The 20015-nt window shown below is 40.3% G+C and overlaps 1 protein-coding gene across 1 annotated transcript in view; it reads left to right on the top strand.

Annotated features, from left to right (window-relative positions):
* Positions 1-20015, top strand: part of SYNE1 (spectrin repeat containing nuclear envelope protein 1) — a 402501-nt gene that overhangs the window by 6253 nt on the left and 376233 nt on the right. The window contains exon 3 of the mRNA XM_030556596.1: positions 19117-19212. Within this exon, the coding sequence (XP_030412456.1) occupies positions 19117-19212 (96 nt within the window). The remainder of the gene's footprint in view (positions 1-19116; positions 19213-20015) is intronic.

Genomic DNA, 20015 nt, shown 5'->3' with positions numbered 1-20015 from the left:
CTGTCCCTTAACAGGATTAGTTTATGGAGTCTAGACTCAGAAGAACAGAAGGAATATGCTGAATATTCTATTGAGTGTTAAAGTGTTATCATTTTAGCTAGCCACAAACATGGTTTTGAATAGTGTAAAAATGTGTACGTCAACTTCTTCATACTTTGTAGTAACTGCTGATGAGATTTCTAAACCCCTGGAATGCACCCATACTCTAGATATATAGGGAAAGAAGATAAAGGCTCCTATATGTAGATTGTCTAATAGTTTCCACATAAAACATTCTTGTGACCTTTACTTGAGCTGCTCTCACGCTTCTGTTGTTTCCAGTAGACCTTTGAAATTTGACAGGGGAAAGCCCTGGAAATACATCTTTCTTTTTCCCCATGAAATTCCATTCAGGTTTGGTGAAGATATAAACTTTTAAATTTTGGCCATCTGCCAGAATAATAGCCAATCTTGATGTTTCTAAAGTATTGGAGTCATGCCTCCACCATAGAAACTGCTCATGGTATCCTGGGAACAGCCAGAGCAGCTGTAGTGAGGGGATGGGGAGCAGCCAGGCCCCATTCCTCTAGGCCATCACAGCCCAAACACATGGCCCATGCCAGAGGTTCTCAACCCAGGAGTCTGCCGAGCAGGACCAGTGTTAGACTTGCTGGAGCCCAGGGCAGAAAGCCGAAGTCCCACTGCATAGACTCATAGACTCATAGACTTTAAGGTCAGAAGGTACCATTATGATCATCTAGTCTGATCTGCACAATTCAGGCCACAGAATCTCACCCATCCACTTCTATAACAAACCCCTAACCTATGTCTGAGGTATTGAAGTCCTCAAATTGTGGTTTGAAGACCTCAAGCTGCAGAGAATCCTCAACAAGTGACTCATGCCCCATGCTGCAAAGGAAGGCGAAAAACCTCCAGGGCCTCTGCCAATGTACCCTGGAGGAAAATTCCTTCCCGACCCCAAATATGGCGATCAGTTAAACCCTGAGCATGTGGGCAAGACTCACCAGCCAGCACCCAGGAAGGAATTCTCTGTAGTAACTCAGACCCCAACCCATCTAACATCCCATCACAGACCACTGGGCATACTTACCTGCTAATAATCAAAGATCAAAGTCTTGAAGCCAGATATGTCTTTTGCCCCCACTACTCCCCTTGGAAGGCTGTTCCAGAGCTTCACTCCTTTGAAGCCTGGGGTCCTGAGCAACTTAGCTTCATGGTTCCCCTTGTGGCATGGGGCCTTGGGCAACTTCCCTGCTTGCTATCCCTTAACCCCGGCCCTGGCTTTTATATGCAGAAAATCAGTTATTGTGGGCTGTGGAGTTTTTATAGCATGTTTTGGGGGCCTCAGAAAGAAAAAGGTTGAGAACCCCTGGCCCATGCAATCGTAGTTCTGCATTCTTGTGTGTAAGCATTAGGATACGGTTTGAATTGCATGATCACATACTGTTTTTTCCCTGCCTCATTCAGTGGAGAGGATGGACAAACAAACAGGAAAAATTAAGGTTTCCAGGGCAACTGTAAATCTGACATTTTCTAACTTTCAGGTGTTTGACTTCTAAACCTACATAACATGGTTAACATAATTTTTGTATGTAATATATTTAAAGCATTCACTACTAGCTAAATACTACATTTACCTTAATTAAAACCAACTACCTCAATGTTGTAAGGTTACAGTCTTTGGCAGAGAATATAGCTCGCTATAAAGCTCATAAAGAAATTCAAAGTAAACCTGGCCCCACTGAAATCAGTGAGAGTTTTGCTATTTGCTTCAGTGGGGCCAGGATTACATCTTTAGTGTTTTTAGCCTTTACATTTTCAGAAACTGGCCTCTTGTTATCCATGTTATATTTTGCCCTTTATTGAGTTAATAATCTTTTTCTGAAACTTGGGAAGTTAGCCTTTAAAAGGACATTGTTTTTAGATATCAAAGTAAATAATTTTGGATTGCAAATAGTATAAAACTCATCACATTTATTGCCTAAGAATTGTTTTTTATAATGATGGTTGTTCAATATGCAAGATTCATTCCATATTACCCTGTTCCTCTCCTGAGAAACCTGTCTTGCTTGTTGTGACATACTGTATTTCTCAGAGGTGTTGATTTAGCATCTGATCTATACTTGTCTTTTTATATCCTTCACATGTAAAGCACAATCCAGTGTTAACTAGGTTTCATAGAAGGCAATATTATTTGAGATTGTAGATAGGGAACTTTCCTGATAATGGACCTATAATAAGGGCTCAAATTTAAAATACATTGATATCTCTTCATAGGTAAAAATGATTTTGATATGAGATTTATCAAGAAAATAGCAACAATATCATGCTGTGAAACAAAATGTTTTTGTTTCCTTCTAAGAAATCACACATCATTTTAGGTATTCTGGCATCATGTGAATATATTTAATAACTGATTAGAAACATTTTATAGCAATTCCAGATGATTTCTAGGACAGAAAGATTTTTATAGAGATTTGTGTGCTCTACTACAACTGTAAATGCCAAGCTTTAAAGTGCTGGACAATGAAAATATGATAAAGATCTTGGTATGCGCAATGCTAACTTTTGTGATAATCTGCATTCAACAAGTAATATATGCAATAATCTATTTTTCTGTTTAAAGGGAATTTAGTACCAGTTAAAGGTATTGTAGTTGCAGTCCTACAGTCTAATATCCTCTGTCCCAGAAAGAACAGCTCTTGCCTTACGATGAAATGGTAGTTCAGCCTCCATACCAATTCATTTTGTGACCTCTGCTGCGACCTTTTGAGAGGAGACTCAAAAAGCTTGCTTTGTTTTGCCCAACCAAATGAAGGCTGAGGGGAGATACATCTGCTTCCTTTAAATGCATCAGAGGGGTAAACACCAAGGAAGGAGAGGAGTAATTTAAGTTAAGCGCCAGTGTTGACACAAGAACAAATGGATATAAACTGGCCATCAACAAATTTAGGCTTGAAATTAGGCGTAGGTTTCTAACCATCGGAGGAGTGAAGTTCTGGAACAGCCTTCTAAGGGTAGCAATGGGGGCAAAAAATCTAACTGGCTTCAAGACTGAGCTTAATAAGTTTATGGAGGGGGTGGCATATTGAGACTGCCTGCAATGGCATGTTGCTCCTCTGTGACTGCTATAGCAAATATCCCCAGCAGCTGGAGATGGGACACTAAATGGGTAGGGCTCTGAGTTACCAGTTGTCTGGCTAGTAGGTTTTTCCAACATGCTCAGGATCTAAATGATCGCCATATTTGGGGCCAGGAAGGAATTTTCCCCCAGGTCAGACTGCCAGAGTCCCTGAGGTTTTTCACCTTCATCTGCAACATGTGGCATAGATCACTTTCAGGTTTAAACTAGTTTAAATTGTGGATTCTCTGTAACTTGATTTGAGGACTTCAGTAACTTGGCCAGAGGTTATGGGTCTATTACAGGAGTGGCTGGGTGAAGTTCTGTAGCCTGCAGTGTGCAAGAGGTCAGTCTAGATGATCATGATGGTCCCTTCTGGCCTTAAAGTCTTTAAGTCCATGAGAACTGCAACAAGATGCCTAGTATGATATGAGCACTAAGAACTGGGCTGATATTTTCAGCTTATTCCACATTGCTCACCAAACAGCCATTACATGGTAATGACTTTCTGACACTATCAGCATGGCTCAGAATCAAACTTGGGATCCAAAGATGGAAGGTTTCATATTCCATTAAGAGTCCCCTAGGCAGATACTTCTGAAAACAAGTGTGTCTAGAAGCCTGGTTGGACAGTCATGATCCTGGTAAGGTCCATACTTCTGTAACAATAGGTCTGCAGCTTGCCTGTAAACTGGAGGGCAGCATCCCTTCCACTACAAAAATACCCTAGTTTCATTCTGCCTCCTCACCAGACCTATGTCTAGGTCCAGTGGCTCCTCCCTTTAGGCTTAGATGTGGATGGGGCCAAATCCTCCCATCCCTGGAGCCTCAGTAGGTGCAGGCAGCATTCACTAAAACATCCCTGTACGGTGAACAAAGAAACATGTCCTTGTTTCTCAGCAAAATAAACTGTCCCCATCTAAATTGTTAGCTGTGCTTCATGGATGCATTGGGCTTATAGGACTTCCCCTTTATTCTCCTCTCTGTTTTATTTCTCTGCTGAGGTACTGCAGCAGCTGAAACCTCTGGATTCTCATGGTGTGGCAGACAAGGCCAAGGAGAACAGGAGAGAGATAAGTTTTCAAACCCCCAAATTATATGGTGGCAATAAAAAAGAGACAAACACCCCAAATTTCATATTTCATTGGTAGGGAGAGGGGAGAAGAAGGTGAAAACAGAGAGCGGGACGGAGAGAAGGATTTTAGACATCTCCTCCCTCCCGAAAACCTTAAAAAAGACTGAAAATGATGCAAAACTCATGTACAGGAAAAACACCAAAAAGCATTGCCAGAAGGGGGGATGCCCAGGCCAAGTATGTGATGCACTGCTTCTGCGCCACTTGTGAGCATCCTTGGGAGCATCCACCATAATTTAAAAACATGGAAGTGGTATCACATCTTGATCACTCTTGGAGTGAATGCTGCATGGGGCCAGCCAGGCTGGTTCAGGAGTGCGTAGTTTACCATTGCTATTTTCAGTGGCTGGTCCTGTAGTGTTGCAGTAAGTTTAATTGGTATGCCTCTTGTTGCTCTCAATAAATGCCTGCTTAGCATTTTCATGATGCTTTAGATTGATACTGTCTGCCTTTTTTTTGGATGTGTCTACAAAGTTTCACCATAACTGATTTCTGCCTTGTATCCTGGGTTATAACCAACTGATAGCTCTGCTGATTAAGAAACGTTGCTTAAGAATAGTTCCTTTTGAATAAAAACAGCAAGGAGTCTGGTGGCACCTTAAGGACTAACAGATTTATTTGAGCATAAACTTCCGTGAGTAAAAAACCCACTTCTTCAGATGCATGGAGGCTGAAGAAGTGGGTTTATTACCCACAAAAGCTTATGCCCAAATAAACCTGTTAGTCTTTAAGGTGCCACCAGACTTCTCATTGTTTTTCTGGATGCAGTTTAACATGGCTACGCCTCTGATACTTGGTTCCCTTTTAATTTCTCTCTGGAGAGGAGTGTTAAACTATGATGACCTCAAAGAAGATACTTGTGGCCAGATCCTACCCTTGGATATGCACATGAGGCTTCCATTGAAGTAAAAACTGGATTTAACTTCAACAGCAGCCCTGTGTGTGTGCATCTGAGAGCTGAATTTGTCTCTGTAGCATTGTTTGTCTTTACATCATTTTGGTCAAGTATATACAGTAGCGTGCGCTTCCAGAAGCCAGTATTTATATCACCGCCTGCTACCTGGGTATAAACAGGAATATTCACCATGACTATTTGTGAAACAGCACTAGAAAGTTGGGTATCAGGATTCTGGGGTTCATTTCCTGACTCTGAGAACAGAGTATAGTTTCATGCTTGCAGACAGTATCGCTAAGTGTAATATAGGCCTTACTACTTGGGTCTTCTGCTGAATTTGAACTCTGGGATATCTGAGCATAGGCCTTGAACTACAGGATCATTCTATTAGTATGTAGGCAGTACCAGACTCATAAACCTCTACATATGATCTAGCCATCAGGGAGGGGCAAATAGTCACTAAGAGTAGGGTTGACCTATTTGTTCTGAAAGTAAGTGTAGGAAAGTAGATGAGACATAGGTTCCCAGCTCTACCTGGAGAGACTCTGTGCAACCTCTCAGTTTCCTTATCTGTAAAAAGGTTAAATGGTAGTTGCCTTTCCTTGGTCTGGGTTATGCAGCCTTTGTCAATAAAGGGTGTGAAGTGAATGGAAATATTAAAAGCTTTAGTAGAAAAGCAAGGATTAGATCCTTCAGCTCTTAGCCTGTAGTTTAATGAACCTTTTCCTACAATAGTACTGTAGCTGGGCACATCTGCATCCCCCTTCCTGCCTCTCTAATTTACTGAATCCTTTCTGCTCCCCTAACCCAGCAAGCCACCTTCTGTCATGCCTGTTGAGCATCAAATCTGTTCTGTCCTTCTGTCAGGTATACCATTCGCAGACTGGTCCAAGGATTTTTCTTTAAATGTTGGCAACTGTTATTTTGGACACAAGCTCCCACTGAAATGTGTTCTACTCTGTTTGTCTAATCTAATCTTATTTTAGTGTGGTTTAGTCTAATCTTGTTTTATCAAGTGTGTCTAATCTATAACATGTCTATCATCTTGGTAAGTGAGGATTGAATATGAGTGGTATCTGAGTCCTTAATAAATCTCTATGAAATGTCAGGTTTTTTGTTTGCTTTGTGTAATGTAACAGTTAATCAGTGTAAATTTAGGTTTATTTTTTAGTTGTGAAATCATAAGTAAATGAATGTATCTTTAAACTTGTAGAATTTAGGTTTATACAAAGTTATAAATAAAAGTAAAAAAGGGAATGGATATCTCCATGGATTGTGAATGAGATTTGGAATCGCTTTACCTCTAGTTTACTTATTTGATTCTAGCTCAGGATGAACATCACTAAAATACTCAGAACAGATAAAAAATAGATTAAAAATATGCTGACCATACTTTCAGTATACAATGCATATTTAAAATCTCCAGTCAGTCAAAAGATACTAACTAAAAACCTCGAGATAATTTCAAATTTAAGGCTACAATCCCATGCAGATTTACTCATCTGCTTAACTTGGTGCATGAGAAAACCCATGAAAACAGTGGAACTACTCATATTCATAAAGTTAGACATATGCATGATTGCACAGGATTGGGGCTTGAACCTTAAAATCAGATTGTTTGAATGTAGGTTATTTATCTCTCTTGAGGGCAGGTGTAAAAATAAATCTGAAATAATTTGAGAAAGCTGCCTGTTCCTGGTTTGGATGAATTTATCTAAGAGCCGAGTTTAAAATGGAGAACAGCACTGCAAAGTTAAATTGAAATATTTGCAAGACTGATTTAGTACAGCAGTTCTGGACAGCAGTTACTCAAGAGTTTTCCATTTCAGTGTCTGTCCTGAATTTTTAGATAGGCCTTGAGTGGTTAAAGAAGAGGAAATAATGATGTTCACTGTCAGAATAAACAAAAGACCTATCTTTTTCTGCTAGTGTTGTCATTGGCAGAAGGTGATTGAAAATAGGAATTTCAAAGCTTTAGAAAAGGCTATAAACTAGACACAGGCTTAACCAGTCAGGAAATGTCAGCTTTCCTTTGAGTGTTTGTCTTTATGCACATTCCAGTGTGCATGTGTCTCATGAGCCAGAAGTCAGAGTCTTTTTGGCCAGCAGTACACGTGAGGCACTCATGCACTCTTTCAGTCCTCATGCTCTGTAGCGAGATCATATAAGAGTGGGGCTTGTCAGCTGCCATTTAGTTCCTCTTGCATCCTCATGGCTTAGAGATGGAACCCTGACTGTCTGAGATACTGACAGCCTTTCTATTATAGTTGATAGCTTATTACTTTTGCAGTTTAGTTCATAGTTAACCAGTAATTATATACATGCATCTGATGAAGTGGGTATTCACCCATGAAAGCTCATGCTCCAATACGTCTGTTAGTCTATAAGGTGCCACAGGACTCTTCGTTGCTTTTACAGTAATTTTAGTTGTTCAGTTGCTTTTAGTCTTAGAGTTTTAATTGTTGCTGGTATGGCGTCATCTGGTTCTCCCAGATTCAGACATTACCCCTCATGTGAAGGAATTATTCTAACCTCAGATGGACACTCAGAGTTCCCCTGTTGTTTGGGAGAATCACACTTTCCCAATAAATGTGCAATTTGTAAGTCCTTCAGCTCCTAGGTTAGGAAGCACTTGAAGGCCCACCTTCAGGTCTTCCTGATGACTAAATTTATGAGACCCACTTCCAACTTGGGCTTGCTAGATGACACCCCTCCCCCCACCTCCAGTTCAGGGACCTTCAGAGCCCAAGAGCATAAATGCCAGGCTTTTTGCTGTTGAGAGCTTCGACTAGAACCAGGGCCATGATTACAGAGTCGTCCTCTGACAAGCTGCAGGGAGCCAGAAGCCCCACAGATGGCCTCCTCTGAACAAGGCTTTCTCTGACAAGAAAACCTCCCCTGGTACTGAATATCATCTGGGACTTTGCAGCCTAGAATGGTTCCTGCTGAAACTCAGTCTTGTGCTGGTTCCCACTTGATGGCACCAAAATCCATGACTTTGGGAAAAAGTTTGGCACCAACCTTGATACCATCTACCTCAACAGCACCAATGCCAACTCCCTTGGCACCTGAACCAAGCCAACCAGGGAAGCACACTATTGATACTCCAAGGACTGCAATACCACCCTGAGAAAAATCTGGCTCCAGCACACCTATCTACACTTCCTTGCACAGCATTGTTCAGGTACGTGGCTCAATGGAAATGGAGATACATCTGGAACCGCAGTCCCCCTTACTGTCAACTTCAGTATAAGTGTCAGAAATTCTGCTCAAGAAGGGATCTGAGTCAAAAGTCTATAGAATACACATTTCTCATACCATGGTCAGGAGACCTGATGTATACTTATCCCTGACCCCTCTGATTCCCAAAGTGTTCTGCAAACACAAGGAGGCCTTGATAAAGCTAATCCTCATAGCTCTAGCATGGCTCTGACATGTTGTGGTTCAAGGAGCTATTGAACCAGTCAGTATCTCAGCTCAGGTCCATACCTCTACTCCCAGATTTGCTAACATCCCTACATCTCACAGCATGGCAGTTGGATGGATGTCATCAGTATAGCAGGCTTTCTTCTCCCTGGTTAGAAAAGTTCCAACAAACAGTGGGAGAGAACTTACTGGCAAAATAGCTGAGGACCTCCCCATGGTGCCACCGAAACTTATTAATTCTGTGTCAGTTCTTGTTTCCACAGATTCTCAAATAGTTACTTAATAACTGAAAAGATGAACTTGTCCCTCAGTCCCTTCAAAGTGCACTTGGCAGCGATTTCAGCTCACGATCTGCTAGTGGAGGATCATACAGTCTCCTCCCATCCAGCAGTAATTCAGTTTTTAAAGGGGCTTAATAAAATGTTCCTACCTGTCAAGGAATCTGTACACCCACAGGATTTAAACCTATTACTTGCAGTCCTCAAGAGATTACACTTCAAAACCTCTGGGCTCCTTCTCTGCTACACCTGTCAATGAAGGTGGCATTTTTGGTTGCTATAACTTGGGTTAGAAGAGTAAAAGAGATTGAGGCCATAGTGGCTGACCCCATCACACGTGGTGTTCCACTCAGTGTCCATGAGAATACACCCTAAATTTCTCCCAAAAGTAGTGACAGTGTTCCATTTGAATCAACAAATACATCTACCAATATTCATCCCAAAACTCCATGCAGCCAGATCTGAGCCAATGTTGCATACGTTAGGAGAGTCTTGGCTTGCTGCTTAAACAGAACAAAACCCTTTAGAACATCACCAGGACTGTTTGTCTCTATTGCGGACAGGACAAAAGGTTCTGCAGTTTATCCCAGAGACTATTGAACAGAATTTCCAATTGCAATAGAACCTTCTACAGGGTGACCAAGGTAGATCAACAGTCCACAATCAGAGGTCACTCTGCTAGAGCACAAGCTGCATCAGCAGCATCATTGCAAAACTTACAGTACTAGACATTTGTAAAGCAATGATTTAGGCTTCAGTCCACATGTTCACATGACACTGTGCCCCGACTGAAGCCTCCAGGTCCAATGCTGCATTTGAAAAACACCTTCTTCAGTCGTCGTTTACCTAACTACTCCAAGATCCCATCTCCTTAACAAAATGTCTGCTTGGGAGTCACCATCAGTTGAATGCCCATAGGGACAAGCACTTGAAGGAGAGCAAAAAGGTTACTGTGTACAGTAACTGGGGTACCTCAAGATATATTGTCCATATGCAGGTTCCACAACCTGCCTTTCCATCCCCTCTAACTCAAAATCCCTACCTCCAGGGATTCTGCAGTGAGAAGGAGCCAAATGATGATTGGTGGGCCTCACCCCATTTGCTCTCATTTTAAAGCATGAAGTCTGAAAGAGCGCATGGGTATTGCTGGCCAAAAACCCTCTCATCTCTGGCTCATGAGATGCATATGGACAACATGTCTCAAACAACCCTGGTTACTCTACACAGTAAGTAACTTCTCACTCCCCCAGCTTTGGGAATACCAACAGTATTTATCTAACTTCTGCTACCAAGTGTCAGGCAGAACATGCTACTTTCTGAAACAGACACCCACAGAAATGAACTAATATGGTTCACTTAGTAATTATATAAAAAGGAGAATGGAGAGTATCATAAAACAAAAGCAGATGAGGGATAATAAACCAAAATAAAGCTAAGATTGAAAGGTTTTTAGGATATATTTATGAAACACTACTCTGCATTATCATGTTGTACTATAGATGTATCTCTATATTCAGGATTGTAAATTGAAAAAAAAACCAAACCCTCTATAGATTTAGAAAAGAAAAGGAAATAGAAATATAACCAAGAATAGATATTGTCATCTATAATAATAGTTACTGAATTTTTGAGACCATAACAAGATCTTATCTAGTCAACTGTGAGGTTAAATGTAATAATACTTTGCACTTAGAATGTGTAGTGGCTTCATAAAAGAAGCTGAATAATTTACATCTATTAGATAAGTAACCATCAGAATTGGGTACTATTTTATTTATTTTTCAATGGGGAAACTGAGGCATGGATCAACTAAGTGACTTGCATGGAGTCACACAATAAGCCAAAAACCAAACAATCTAATGTTGAGAAGAAAACCCAGGAGGTTTGACTCCTGGTCAATTATGGGATGTAATTATGGTATGTTTCCTTTAATAATGAAACATTGGTTAAAGATATCCTTGGAAGAAAACTGACACATTAAGGCTAGAGCTTAATCCTGCAGCCCGTACTCACACAGATGGCACCCAAATCTATGAGCATTCCTGTAGAGAAGGGGCATGTGACCCAGAGGCATCAGGATAAATCCTTCAAATTGGCATTGAGGAGTAAAGGTCAGATATTCAAAACAGCATTTGAAATTGTGCGCATCAGCTTGTTCAGGCAAATCAATGCAAACAAATCAGGTAATTACACACACAGATATCAATTTGTGCGAGTGAGTGCATGTGTCAGATTTGCTCGTGCAGTTTTGAAGCTACTTGAAAATTCAGCTACTGCTTATTTTAGTAACAGAAGTCTCACAACGTTCTACAGAACATTTTATAGAGGATCTGCAGAACACTATTGTTTTCATTTGTACAGCAACAACAGTATTTTTTAGGCAGTGTACTCAAAGGTGTGAAGAAAGATTCAAAGCAGTTACAGTTTAGAGAGACAACAGAAAAATACAGAAAAGGAGATGCAATGCAACAACAACAAAAAAAAATAGGACAGAACAGAGAAGTTTAGCAATTGTCTTGTTTGTTCCATGCTTTTTGTCCGGGTTTTTCAAAAAGTTTTCTGTTACTCAGTTTAATACTTCTGATAGAGGAGAGACTGCAGTTTGTAGGCTGTTTAAAAATCTGCTTTTCTGATTTTAATAATTGCATACTAAGTATATTAATTGATAAACTCTAAATTATATTGCTTTCAATGTTCAAAGACATTTTCTGAATATTATCGCAAACGAGAGACCAGTTTCAAAGAGCAACAGGATTATCCAAAGAATTCCCACATTGTTACATTTGTGATCAGTTCTAATCTGTATTTAAATAAAATACTTAGTATGGGAAAAAATCAGTTTGCTAACCTTTAAGAAGCGTCCCAGTTAATTCATATGCCTCCCACAGTGCTCATAAATTTACTTGTGGTGAGTGTGCCTCACCACTCATGTCTTGCCTCCTCACAGCCACTCTTAAATATTATTATTATCAGAAGTGTAACCGTCATGCTGTATGTGCTGGAGTTATGGAAAAGTTAGTGTTGATATAATATGTGTGCTTTGCTATTGCTTTGATATTTTGGAGGAAGAAAGCAGACACCTAAGGCCTTGTCTTCTTTAGGAAGAGAGGGTGTTAACACATCAGCTAACAAACTAAGATGTATTAAAATCCTAGTATAGATTAGGCAAGTTGTAGTTTATATGCATGTTAGCTGATTGAGGAAAATTATATGTTTACAACTTGACTTGGCTACACTAGGATTTTAATGTATGTTAGTTAATATATGTTAAAAATACACCCCTTTTCCTAGTGAAGACAAGGCCTTTGTTGTCCGCTTACTGCTTCCAGTTTAACAAAATATCAGAGCAATAGCAAAACATATATATTATATCAACACTGACTTTTCTATAATGCCAGCACATATGGCATGATGGCATGTTAAGATCAAGGTTATTGATTCAGTCGCTATAGTTGTAGGGACCAATCACAAATCCAGTGTCTGAATATAGATCTAATATCTTCTAAAATTCAGGTATGTTTGTACCACGTGTTTCTACAGATTTCATGTTAACATTTTGAGAGTACACACTGGTAGCTGGATGGAATGTTTGTTATGTTCTGGTCCATCTCTAGTATAAACAGTATTCAGTAGATTTTAACTTATTCACATTTTTAACAAAAGGTAATGACTTTTTCATTTGGAGACTACCAAGGAAAAAGTAAATGTTATCTGACTCACATTATTCAAGTTGACATTACATATGCTGCCAGGGGACATGTGTTTATCTATTCTAGCAAAAGAATCACTCTGTGTTAGTGTGAATGGAAAGTTTTCCCATGAAAACCAGGAATTTTATTTAAGCTATCATATATTTAGTGGTGCATATACAATAGTATAAAATAAATATTTTAAAACTTCTACATGTCAGGAAGTTTGTGCATACTACTTGGGATATACTGAGTTTCATAGGTACATGGAGCTGAACTACAATAAGGCTAATGTCCAGAGAAACCTTAAAAAGAAGAGTTAAGTGATTGTCATAAAAAGTCAATATTTGCTAACCATTCTCACACTGGCATGAAATACTCCAGGAGATAATTGTGGTATCACAGGCATAACAGTGTGAGAAATGTTGAGTTTGTGACCACTGTGTATTGATAATAAACACGTTGGAGATGGATCGATGTGCGTGTGGGATTTTTTTGCAGTTAAATATCGCAGACTGTATACATGCTTCACATATAGGTGCTTCTAAATGCAATGTGCCAAATCATGCAGTCCTGACTTAGATCTTACTCAGGCAAAATCCCAATTCACTTCATCACACTCTCCCCAATATAACCAGAATACAGATGGAAGTCAGTGAGAACTCTAAGAGCTGCCAAAGCATTTGGCTTTATATTATCATTTGTTTCCGCTAAATCAGTAATGTTTTAACTAATGCAGCATGACCATGGCAGCATACAAAAGAAACAGAACAAAAAAAAGTTGCTATGTCATTTAATTATTGTTCGTAAGAAAGAGTCTTGAGTTATTAGCTATGCATACACATTATTTTTAAATGGGTCCTTAGATGTTTTTCTCTTTTGAAACAGATGTCTACATTTTAATGGCACTAGAAGACTTTACATATTGCACCAAGCATTTTAGGTTAGGAAGCAAGCTACCTACCTAATTTAAAATTTATGAGAGAATGATACCAATCTAGTAATTGTGTATTGCACAAAAGTTAGCTCTTAAATGTTCGTATGTCACTTATCTGTGTTTTCTGCTTCCCTTTTATCTGTTTTGTACTGGTTTTATTTATATCTCTATGCACATGTTCTCTTCTGCTATGCACTGTGAGTGACTGTAAAGAGAAAAAAAATAAGACAACTTCAGTCAATAGAATACGCTGAGATTTATTTTTACCAGCTAGTACCAGCAAGAGATGAATTGCAGTCTCTTGATTTAAAAGGAACTGTTGTGGTTTCCCTTACTTCTCAGCATTTGGTCTCAAAATCTTTGCTGTCGATAATTTGGTTGTTTTTTTGCCACTTGTCATCTTTTCCAGCACTCTTTATATTTTGTCTCCTTTTCCAAGTTCTATGAAATGTGTCTTCACAGATTTAGATTGCATGGAAAGCACAGCATTTTAGAAGTTAAATTTTCTGGGAAAAATCCTGGTTTCATTGAAGACAATGGCAAAATGACGCGATTTCACCCACTGTTATTGGTGTGATGACCTCCCTTATGGATCATTATCTTCATTGCTAAATCCAAATACTTGAAAGAAGTACAATGTTGCTTCAAAATTTACATGGGAAAAAACATCACAGAAGGAAATGAATTGTATCTTTATCTGTAGCATGTAATGCAAGATTGCCTGGGACAAATCCATTCTTAGTGAATTTGTTACTCCATTGATTTCACTGGAGTCACAGTGAGGAAGAGTTTGGTCTAGCATCGAGGTATGAGTAGAAATGTAAGTGTGGTAAGCAGAGGGTTTTTCTTTAAACAAAATTATTCGGAGACGGCGAAATAACCAAACTTCCATACGAATGGACTTCACTAAAATAAGACAGGAGATCTACATTACTCACTTCACCTCTCTACAAAGGAAAAAGGACTGTAAGCTGTCTAAACTCCTACCTGCCTCATGGGGCCACAACCGTCGTACCCCCAACCCACCCAGCAATATCGTCAATCTATCCAACTACACACTCAGCCCAGAAGAAAAGTCTGTCCTATCTCGGGGACTCTCTTTCTGCCCTGCCACCCCCACCAACACGATACAGTTCTGCAGCGATCTGGAAGCCTACTTTCGCCTCTCCGACTCAAAGAATACTTTCAGGACAACACTGAACAGCACACTGATACACAGGTACCCTCCCACCAACAGCACAAGAAGAAGAACTCCACATGGACTCCTCCTGAGGGTCGAAATGACAGTCTGGACCTCTACATTGAATGCTTCCGCTGACGTGCACAGGCAGAAATTGTGGAAAAACAACATCGCTTGCGTCATAACCTAAGTTGTGCAGAACGCAATGCCATCCACAGCCTCAGAAACCACCCAGACATTATCATCAAAGAGGCTGATAAAGGAGGTGCTGTTGTCATCATGAACAGGTCTGACTACCAAAAGGAGGCTGCCAGACAACTCTCCAACACCAAATTCTACAGGCCACTTCCCTCAGATCCCACTGAGGAATACACTAAGAAACTGCAACATCTACTCAGGACACTCCCTACACTAACACCGGAACAAATCAACATACCCTTAGAGCCCCGACCAGGGTTATTCTATCTACTACCCAAGATCCACAAACCCGGAAATCCTGGACGCCCTATCATCTCGGGCATTGGCACTCTCACTGAAGGACTGTCTGGATATGTGGACTCTCTACTCAGACCCTATGCCTCCAGCACTCCCAGCTATCTCTGTGACACCACTGATTTCCTTAGGAAACTACAAAGCATTGGTGACCTTCCAGAAAACACCATCCTATCCAGCCTGGATGTAGAGACTCTACACGAACATCCCAACACAGATGGAATACAAGCTGTCAGGAACAGTATCCCTGATGATGCCACAGCACAACTGGCTGCTAAGCTCTGTGCCTTTATCCTCACACACAACTATTTCAAATTTGATGACAATATATATCTCCAGATCAGTGGCAGCGCTATTGGCACCTGCATGGCCCCACAATATGCCAATATTTTTATGGCCGACCTGGAACAATGCTTCCTCAGCTCTCGTCCACTCACGCCCCTTCTCTACCTACGCTACATTGATGACATCTTCATCATCTGAATCCATGGAAAGGAGTCTCTGGAAAAATTCCACCACGATTTCAACAGCTTCCACCCCACCATCAACCTCAGCCTGGACCAGTCTACACAGGAGGTCCACTTCCTAGACACCACAGTGCAAATAAGTGATGGTCACATTACCACCACCCTATACCGAAAACCTGTGGACCGCTGTGCCTACCTTCATGCCTCCAGCCTCCATCCCGGGCACATCACATGATCCATTGTCTACAGCCAAGCACTGAGGTACAACCGCATCTGCTCTAACCCCTCAGACAGAGACCAACACCTACAAAATCTCCACCAAGCATTCTCAAAACTACAATACCCGCACGAGGAAATAAGGAAACAGATCAACAGAGCCAGATGTGTACCCAGAAGCCTCCTACTGCAAGACAAACCCAAGAAAGAAACCAACAGGACTCCACTGGCCATCACATACAGTCCCCAGCTAAAACCTCTCCAACGCATCATCAGGGATCTACAACCCATCCTGGACAATGATCCCACACTTTCACAGGCCTTGGGTGGCAGGCCAGTCCTTGCCCACAGGCAACCTGCCATCCTGAAACATATTCTCACCAGCAACTGCACACTGCACCATAGTAACTCTAACTCAGGAACCAATCCATGCAACAAACCTCGATGCCAACTCTGCCCACATATCTACACCAGCGACACCATCACAGGACCTAACCAAATCAGCCAGACCATCACTGGTTCATTCACCTGCACCTCCATCAATGTAATATACGCCATCATATGCCAGCAATGCCCTTTTGCTATGTACACCGGCCAAACTGGACAGTCGCTACGAAAAAGGATAAATGGACACAAATCAGATATTAGGAATGGCAATATACAAAAACCTGTAGGAGAGCACTTCAACCTCCCTGGCCACACTATAGCAGACCTTAAGGTGGCCATCCTGCAGCAAAAAAACTTCAGGCCCAGACTTCAAAGAGAAACTGCTGAGCTTCAGTTCATCTGTAAATTTGACACCAACAGCTCAGGATTAAACAAAGACTGTGAATGGCTTGCCAATTACAAAACCAGTTTCTCCTCCCTTGGTTTTCACACCTCAACTGCTAGAACAGGGCCTCATCCTCCCTGATTGAACTACCTCATTATCTCTAGCTTGCCTGCATATATATATACCTGCTCCTGGAAATTTCCACTACATGCATCTGAGGAAGTGGGTATTCACCCACGAAAGCTCATGCTCCAAAACGTCTGTTAGTCTATAAGGTGCCACTGGATTCTTTGCTGCTTTTACAGATCCAGACTAACACGGCTACCCCTCTGATACTTAAATGTACAGACTCATTTCAACAAAAGAATGTTCTTTTCACCTAATGCTAAAAGTATTTTTTTTCACAGAAGAAATAGATAATCTAGATAAAACAACAAAGGGAGAGTATTTTCAGTGTTGGAGGCTACAAACCCAGGGATACTTTGCTTTTTCCTGCCTTGTTATATCATCGCTGCTCCTGAAGGGAAATGCTTCTTTTTTATCTCCAGCTCTTCAGTTACTTTCTGTATTAACTATACAAGAGCAGTACATCAAGTTAGTTGTGCAAGCATGATTTTTCAGATGTACATCTGATGTAACCATAAAACAAAATAGGCACCTCTTTTGCAGGTTAGTGTATATTAGTCCCTGATACTCATAGGTTATGTTCTCACGTATTTATCTGTTTAGTCACAGTAACAGTTGTTGCCCTGCATGACTTCTGTGAGCTAAGGGTTTTTTGTTTGTTTCTTTTTTTCTAGGTTTTACAAACAATGAAGACTGAATTTTGTTATTGTTTCATTATGTGAAATAAAAATAAAGTTTAGAAAAAAAGTGTGCACCTGAAAAATCAATTTTATTGTTGCCCTATTAGACAATTATCAGCAACAAAACATGTGGATGCTTATAAACTCGAGGTGAAATCCTGGCTTCAGTATAATCAATGTGAATTTTTTCAGTGACTTCAGTGGGTCCAGGATTTCACTATATTTTTTGATGTGCTAGGTTAGAGAAAATGCATGAAATTGTTATTGTAGTATCCAGCTGATAGAGTTACATAAAATGGCACAGGAAGTGTCAAAGCAGTTGAGAGAGTAGAGTTTAATGATGACATCTTATTGTTCAGAATATCTGGAAACAAAATCTGTTTAAGTATATTTTCAATATTGTCATGTTGTCTCTGAAAATTTAACAGCATGTGTTACAGTAACTTGTCATGAGCGGGAACTGATGTTCTGAGTAACTTAGTGTTAGAGAACTGCAGTGCCTCGAGGAGAAAGGGAGTGGGGGAAATATGACAACCTTCTGAAACAACTGTCAGCAATGTAAAAGTAGAACTGTCACTCCAACAGCCCCAGCACTCTAAAGACTTCCTGGCACACCTTGTCTTCCCTTCATACTACTCACCCAGTCGTATGTTCAAGGTTTAAAGACTGTTGAAATTCTGGTACCGTATTGAATACTAGGTGGAATATGAGATAAATCAAAACATGGCTGTAATTTTGTATTCAGGAACTGTGTGTTTGCCCTTACTTAATAGTTTCTTAATGTGTATATCGACATTGTAGATTCGATTCGAAGTTTACAGTTTTTAATAAGAATGACAAATTTTTGGGTTTCTACATCTAAAATGATGGAGAATCTAAATGTCGATGAAAGATGCTTTTAGGTTTGGAAATCAGTAATGATTATTGAAATTGTAAACATTCACTTAAAGCCAGGACGTTAGGTAAAGGGTTCAGTGATGTGGGCTTAAAGTTTAAGAATATTTAAGGTGCCACTATATTATTTTTTACATTGCACATCTGTATAATAACTTTGTATCCTGCAAGTCTATGTGTTCATTGCAAGTGGATGTGGAAGCTATCCATGGGCATTATTAATAAGATTAAAAAGTAGACATAGTCCTTCATATGGAGCTTCTAAGCCTATTGTTTGAATGTTCCCTTCCTCTCAAGAACACAGAATCAAAAACAGGACTAATTGTGAGAGGGCAAATTAGCGTGCATAAACAGACTTAAGCTGAAGTGTGATCCTGAGCATGAAAATTGAACATGTAACTATACACTCCTCTCTTTGACCTTAATGCTGCTAGTTGGTGGGAATAACTTGGCAGCTGCCTATCTCACTAATGCAGAATATAGCTACCTTTCACTCTCTGTCCCTCTTGTCATTTTTACCTGGATCTTATGGCTAGTCAATGGAGGTATGCTGATTTACATCAACTGGGGATCTGGCCCTATATGTTCAACATTCCATGCCTTCACTGTGCAGGGTAGTAGATTTATTTCAGGTCCTTCAGTATGAAATGAATGCATCTAGTATTACATTCCAGAGCCAGCAATGCCAAATGGTAACTGTCCCATTAAACCATTGCTGACAAAGACCAGATTAATTTTCTATCCCTTTCTATTTTAATGAAGTAGTAGTATTGGTAGTTCTGATATCTGATTTCTTTTCTCCTTTCAGCGCAATCCCCCCTTGGTGGTCAATGATCTATTTGAAGATATCAAAGATGGAGTTATGCTACTTGCTCTTTTGGAGGTTCTTTCTGGTCAGAAACTGGTAAGGATTTGTTTCCATTTGAACTGAGATAAGATGGCTCTCTGAACTTCTAAGTTGATTATTATAATTAAATAATTTTCTGGTTTTTGTTTTTCATTTTTTTTACATTGTAATACATGAAAGACAACAGGTGCCTATGTGTTACAGCATAAAACAGGTATATTAGCTGTGTGGTCTGCCGGGTTAAGGTATAGGGCATACTTTATTATAGACTGACATTTTTTGTTTTACTCCCTGTTTGTGATATCATGAAAATATGCACACAGTGTCTGTTGCTATCAGTGTGTATGTGTTTCACTGGAGCTTAACATTAAAACACAACATTATTTTTGTTGTGTTTGTGCACCAGAATCATCAGGATCTGAAGTTGACAAAAATCACAAATCATTAGAGCCAGTAGAGGGAAAATAAGAGCACACAACACTTCCTGTACATCTCACAGAAATAGTGGCTATCTTACTTGTTTAGTTTATTCATTTCTTTATGAGAGTGGTGAGTAGTTAATATTAGCTAGAGCAGCGTTTCTCAAGTGTGGCCACTGGCCACCAGGGGCTGTTCTTGAGGCCACAGGCTCCTGGGCAATGATAGGAGGGGGACGAGATGGGCAAAGCAGTAGCTCCCCTTCTGGCACCACCCCCGTTTGGAGCCACAAACACCAGAGGAGCAGGCAGCCTGTGTGAATTCCCCTCCTTCCTGGAGGCAGTAGGACTTGGGCTTCTGGCTTCAGCACTGGGTCAGCGGGCTCCATACTCCCAGCTGCGGGTCGGTGGGCTGTAGGTGCCTGGCAGTGGACTCTGGCTTCA

Source organism: Gopherus evgoodei, chromosome 3, assembly GCF_007399415.2.
Source record: "Gopherus evgoodei ecotype Sinaloan lineage chromosome 3, rGopEvg1_v1.p, whole genome shotgun sequence".
In the NCBI taxonomy this organism is placed as follows: Eukaryota; Metazoa; Chordata; order Testudines; family Testudinidae; genus Gopherus; species Gopherus evgoodei.
The sequence above is the reverse complement of the archived record's forward strand: the minus strand, read 5'-3'. Positions and strand labels throughout refer to the sequence as shown.